Source organism: Hylobates moloch, unplaced genomic scaffold, assembly GCF_009828535.3.
Source record: "Hylobates moloch isolate HMO894 unplaced genomic scaffold, HMol_V3 SCAFFOLD_2, whole genome shotgun sequence".
In the NCBI taxonomy this organism is placed as follows: Eukaryota; Metazoa; Chordata; class Mammalia; order Primates; family Hylobatidae; genus Hylobates; species Hylobates moloch.
The window spans coordinates 58,728,045-58,734,359 of NW_026652277.1; the positions used below are offsets into that span (position 1 = coordinate 58,728,045).

Consider the following 6,315-nt stretch of genomic DNA (forward strand, 5'->3'; position numbering starts at 1 on the left):
GACAAACAGTGTGATCTGTTTTTCTGGATTTCCCTCACTGTGCTATTGTGGGTCTGCCACCTCCACCATCCCTTAACATCTCTCCAGTTACTTCTGGAACACCTGAGAGGGTGTCTCAAGAGGACTCACAATGATAGAATAGCATTAGCCACGTCTCCTTCTTTCCTTCTCTAGACCCCATGGTAACATTGCTCAAGAAACCTCAGTCACTGTGATCATTGCTGTTTCCTGCTGATGGCTTCTCAAAACTGTGATGTGTTACGTAATATCCTTTTCCTACTTCCTTCACCCTGTGACTACCACGCCAAAAAGGCTGTATCCTACTTCCTGCTATAACACTCCCAACAGGAGACTGCCTTGTACTTGCAAGTTTTCAGAGCAATTTGGTGTGAAAACCACAATTTACCTATCTGCTTGATCTAAGACTGAGACTGAGACAATGTCCAAGGAGTTGGCCTGAGGACCAATGGCAAGAACCAGGTTTCCAGAGCCTCCATAACATTTAATCCCTGCAACACTTCAGAAGCCTAATTTTGTTATTATCCTCATCCCATAGAAACGAAAATGAGGTTGAGTGAAGTAAAGAAACTTGCCCAAGATCACAGTGATAGAGCTGGAATTTACACCAAAGTCATTCTGATCCTTTGAAATCTCTTTAACCACCATGTGAATAAAAGCATCTCTTTTGTCCTTTTTATGTTCCGTTGTTCCATATTAGCCAGAGCTAGGTAGCCAGTACAGTAAGCTCCAATGTTTGAGGGTAAGGACTTGTCTTAGGTGTAAGGAGTGGTTTTATTGAACCCTTGGGTGCTACTTGTAAACATTTTCCAGTGTCCTCTAACTTGGGGTTAGGGAGTGAACGCTACCATTTATGGAGTTTCTCAAATGGTTTGCATTTATTTGCTTATGTATAGTTTACAAATATTCTTCTTCCTCATCTCATTCATAATTAACTGATAATGTTGGAATTATGAAGAGATTCTTGTTTTTAACTTTTTTAGTTGTGAGAAAAGCTCACAGAGTTTGTTTCTTGCTACTTATGACCTTTATCTGCCTAGCTTCTTGGGATGATCCAGAATTTGATTTGAAATATTGAGGCTGCCAGCCTCACCTTCTTGCCTCTGTTAGAGGCAGTTACCCAGGGCTCAGGATTTCCTGAACGAGTTCTGAATCAGAAACAAGTACACACCTCATGCATGCACGAACATCCTTCCTTTTCAGGTTTGGAGTGTGGTTTCTTTTATATTATTGGGGTATTTCTTCCTTAGACATGCCAATTTTGCTTCTGTCCTAAAAACCTGTAGTGCTGCTGCCATTCTGGGACAGCATTGAATACAGAGTTCCCCAGAGGGCAACCGCTCTATGAGGTCCCATCAAAATTCCACTAGGAACGATGCAAATGAATGCAGTCCAATCTTAAAACCATTATATTTGGTATATTGCTATAAAGGATTGAAACACCGCAAATCTTAGTGCTAATTACTTATATGTGAAGGTTAGAAAGCTGAGCCCAAATTTCAATCAGATCTTTTCACAGGTGAAGCACTCAGCCACTCACTTCTGCTTCTATTGACGACACAAATGATTTGAGTTTTGAAAAATGAAATATTTTAGCCACCATTTCACTGCCAGCTTCATTAAATTGTCAACAATTATAAGAAATATTGTTCAACAAAAGCAATGAAATGAGAGCCCTTGTTAAGATAATATAAATATTTTTAAGGAGGTAAATTCGAGTAGCAAGACAGAAAGAAACTTCTTATAAAAGGGCAATTTATATCAGTGACTCTCCCATTAGGGGCCAGCCCATAGTAAATCACATTCTTCACTAGGTGAGAGCCAAGGGTATTGGCAGCAATCACCACATGAAATGAAGCATAACTCATAGTTTGATTTATCTGTATAGCAAATTGAACACCCAGAAAAATAAACACAATAAAAAATTGAGAAATATTGATATAAATCCCCAGATTTTCCAGTAAAGATAGCCCTTGTTTCCCCCCAAAAATCAAACGAGTATTTTCTATTTTTAAGTGCTTTATTTTTATATTCTGTATGAAAACATCAATAATTAAACCCCTTTGTTCTAAGACAGAAACACTGTAAAACTACCATTAAACAAGGCAGTATGCCTTACAAGAAAGACATAAAATGTCCAAGGGATATTTAGAACATTTTAGTTCTTAAAGTTTCAACATGAGAAATGTTGACCACACACTGTGAAATCATTTCAATAAATAACAACTGACATTCATCTAAACAGTTACAAAACAGATGTACACATACATTCCCCTGCCCTCACAATCATCTCATTGGCCATTTGCTTGGATCCCCCAGCCTCTATCACAGTGGCTAGCATGTTGCAGGCTCCTCAGAAATATTAACATAATGACTGGAGAACATTTGAAAACATTCTACCTGCAAATTAAATATGAATCCAGATTGAACTAACTTGAGGTTGACATTTAAAAAAGAATGAATATAATAGGACAGTGTGCAAGTAGAGTTAATCATACCCTTAATTATTTTACACCTAAAATATTAACATAGAATCTTCAAAACAAATGAATAAATAAATAAATAGAAGACTTCTCCTAAGCGATGCTCAAACACATTAGGCGCAATCCAGGTGGCCTCTGCAGCTGTGTCTCTCTTTCCTCTTCTTTTCCTATAAGGGCAGGGTCTCCTTCAGGAACAGCCACCAATGAGCTTCCTCCTCCCTTCTGGTCAGTTGGATTTGCCACTGCAATGAGAAAATGGGTGCCCTGAGTAGGTGCTCGGGAAAGCCGACTGCACAACCCTCTTCTCCTGTCCTGCTCCTCCAGCCTCTAGAGTTTTCCGAATGCAGTTTCCCCAGCGTGGCAACCAAGTGGCTACTGCCTATGACAGCTGTGCTGTGTGGCAGGGACCTCTAAGCTTGGGATGCTCTTTTAGGAATCGAGGTGGGGCGGGGCGGTGGTCTCCATGGTACTATTGGATTAAAAACAGCCAGAACCTATTGCTGTTTGTCATACTGGGCCTCAAATGAAGGCAGTTTTACCTACATTCATTGGAACGAAGGAAGAACCTGGGTGGGGACCCCAGGCATTGGGAATATCCTCTGGCACCAGAGCAGTAATTATCGTAAAGGAAACCTTAATTGTGAAAACAATAATCACAATTTCTAGTCCTTCAACTAACCCCTGAGTTTTCCTGATTTTATTTTTAGAGGGCACATGCCAGTATTTCTGACCAACGGCTCCAGACGCCTGTGTACATGGAAACCACAACTCACCTGTTCAGCATCTTTTCGATGATTTTCTTAACTATGGGGGATGCGGGGTTGAGACAAGCTTTCTGCCCATTCTTGAGTGTGGCTCTGCAAAGGGAAGGGAATCCCGTGAGGCAGGAGGTCAGGCTGGGGACAGGGTTGGGGCAGCAGGAGGGTCTGGGACCCCGGCGGTGGCAGAGGCAGCGCGGGGCGGGACTTACATGACTTCGGTTTGGGCGCAGTGGGGTCCGGGGGACTTCACGTTCACACTTTGGATGTTCTTGGGGTGAATTCCCTGCAGGGTCTGCAAGCACTGGCAGCGCAGTTCAGTGGCCACGGACGCTCCTAGGGAAGAAGAGACTCGGTGATTGAGCGGGACTGTCGGCGCTGGGTGCCTACCCCAGCCGCGTCCGGCCCGGGGACCCCAGGGCGCCGGGACCCACCTGCTGCGCGCCGGCAGGCGGCCACCAGGAGCAGGAGCAGTAGCGCCACCCGCAGGAGCCGGGGATTGCTCGGGGCGGCGGAGAGCGCGGCGCGGGCCATGGGGTTCAGCAGGCGGGTCTGGCGGCTGTGCGAGGAGCGGAAGAGCTGGCGAGGAGGTGCCTGCGGCCAGGGTTCTGTGGCTCTCCGAGACCCGCGAACCCCTTTTATGCATGGTTGGGGCTGGAAAGCCCGGAGCCCCCGGGCCAGGGAAATTCCCGGAGCTCCAGATCGATCCCGAGTCCGGAAGGAAGGCGACGGCCCCGCCCCCGGGGTGGAGCTCTTGGGGTGCGGGTGGGGTGGGGGGGGTCCACTGATGCAGCCCGCGCCTCGCCCTTCAGAGTAACTCCCGTGGACTCTGAGACTCTGGGATATTCGCCTTCTGCCCCAGATCCCTGGAGGGGGGCTGAGTGGCAGCCAGCGCTGAAGATACCACCTGAGAGGTGGGATCTTGGGTGCCTGGTGATCCCAGTGTGTGGGGCTGGGAACGGAGAAGGAGCTGGGGCGGATCCCTTAGAACCACCACAGGGGAGGCGCGACCTCTTTGGAGGAAGAGAGTTATGTCTCGGATTTGTGTCTGGAGGTTGAGAGAAATTAACAAGGTGCTGGGAGATAGGCTGGAACTGTATTATCCTCTCTGCCTCAGCCTTTCTTATTTTCAGTTTAGCCTATTTCATGTACATCTAACATCAATGCTCTCTGTGAAAGTACAGTCCATCACGTAGATTCCAGAGAAGAATGTTCTGCTTGTTCCTTGTGTTGCATATTCTCTAAGCACACTTAGAATATCTTGTTTACGTTTTCCATTTGGTGGCAACAGATTATCAGTGTCAAAAGCTGAATCCAGTGTTAGCGTCAGTGGAAGCCAGGGCTGTATAACACAAACTCTTCTTTCATATCCTGCATATCTTCCTTCTTCCCTGTAAAATGTTGGAACTTTCAAAATCCCCTGGAAATCTTTTCCCTGTAGGAGGGGTTCAGGTTTGATCTAGAAATACGGCACTGGTTGTCACTCTGGACCTCGGAGCCTGGGTCCAGCAGGCTCATGGGCTCACCATTCCTGGTTCTGTCTTTGGACTTTATAGCACATGACACCAGGGAGTGAGTACTTGGTGTGCAAGCACCCTTCCCACTGAAGCAGCAGACATGCATTCGGATGAAATAGGAATGCCGGATCCCACATAGAGTCACATTCCATTTACTATAGGACTTCCTGGTATTCAGTATTGGGCCCCGTTTCTAGAGAAACACACACATGTTGTTTTCTCTCAGGAATTTCAGTCATTTAACCTAGTAGCTTTATTACTTTTTTCTCCAGAAGTTCTAGAGAACTTATTTTTATTCATCCTTAGGTTTTTAGAGGGTTTAAGTGTGATTCTCCAAGTGGGATTCAGAGCTCTCTGAGACATGGAGTAAGATGGGAGGAGGGGGAAAAAGCAGAGGCTTCTGCCCCAGGGGCAAATGTCTCCACAACAGAGTTCTACACAGCCCAGCTCAATAGGTAAGACCTGTGTTCCTAGCCAAGCAGAGAACACAGGCAAGGCTGCCACCTGCATTTAGTAGTGAAGCATGGCCTGCAGGTTGTTTAGCCTCTCCATTTCTACCCCAAGGTGGTTATGAGAAATGCGTCAACATTTGTAAGAGCCAGCATGGATTTAAGTGCCTTATAAATGGTTGTTAAATGTTTGTTAAATAAAAAAAAATGGAAATAGGTTTTCCAACATTGCCTAAACAGAAACTCATCCTGATGTTAATTTATATATATATATATTTATATATTTATTTATTATATATAAATATATTTTCAATTATTTCCCTTTTCACATCTTCCTGGTTACTTATATTTCTTAACAGAAAGAATAAATGAAAAAGCATTGACCCAATGGAGACCAAATACAGTGTCCCAAATATCTTCATCAGTTTCAAGCTGTAATCAATGTTGCAAACTTCTAAATCTAAATTTAAAAAAAAGAAACTCAGTTGAGAATTTACAAAATTTTCTGTATCAGGCTTTCAGAAAGGAAGACAAATATGTACTCTACCACGAGGTACACTTAGATGAAATTTTATTTGTTACCATTCAGACAGATCATTGGTTTATTTTGTAGTCCACCTTTCAATCACTTCATGTATATAAAAAGGGACTTTGAATGTAATAGTCTCCATCTTATTTATTGAAAAGATGTACTAAAGGAATGACTATTTTTAAAAATACTCTAGTATTTATCAATATGATTCTAAGGGAAAAATCAATTAGAGGAAGGTTCAAATTAGTAGTAAAGAATAGGAAATGACATATGATCTAAAGTTTATTAAGTGTGTGACTAGCTCATGCATAATTGAAAGTTTGTGGGATTACACCTCTTATTATCATTTTTTTCTGGGATTTGATGGGAAACTGAAATTTCCAGAAACATGGAAATGATTCTTTAAAACTTGAAAAATGTATTGTTTTCTAATTGTAGTTGTAATACATGTTCATTTTATACAGTTTATACAAACCAAAAAGGCAAGAAGAGATTTTTCTTCTCTAATGTCTCTTCACTTTGTCTGTGAAACAAACATTCACAGGTCACTGAAAATTT

At 43.2% G+C, this 6,315-nt stretch overlaps 1 protein-coding gene across 1 annotated transcript; it reads right to left on the reverse strand.

The window, feature by feature from the left end:
* Positions 1 to 1,951: 1,951 nt before the first annotated feature.
* Positions 1,952 to 3,871, reverse strand: CXCL1 (C-X-C motif chemokine ligand 1). The gene is made up of 4 exons (XM_032164145.2): positions 3,694 to 3,871; positions 3,472 to 3,595; positions 3,275 to 3,358; positions 1,952 to 2,743 (listed from the first exon to the last, which is right to left on the reverse strand). The coding sequence occupies exons 1-4, from the start codon at positions 3,791 to 3,793 to the stop codon at positions 2,728 to 2,730; spliced, it is 324 nt and encodes a 107-aa protein (XP_032020036.1). The 5' UTR covers positions 3,794 to 3,871; the 3' UTR covers positions 1,952 to 2,727.
* Positions 3,872 to 6,315: the final 2,444 nt, after the last annotated feature.

Bases quoted from the DNA above. Each gene is read 5' to 3' on its own strand.
- CXCL1 (XM_032164145.2), bottom strand. From the start codon at position 3,793: ATGGCCCGCGCCGCGCTCTCCGCCGCCCCGAGCAATCCCCGGCTCCTG. The intron at 3,596-3,693 runs GTGGGTCCCGGC...CTTCTTCCCTAG, and splicing joins CGCCTGCCGGCGCGCAGCAG to GAGCGTCCGTGGCCACTGAA. The intron at 3,359-3,471 runs GTAAGTCCCGCC...TTCCCTTTGCAG, and splicing joins TGCGCCCAAACCGAAGTCAT to AGCCACACTCAAGAATGGGC.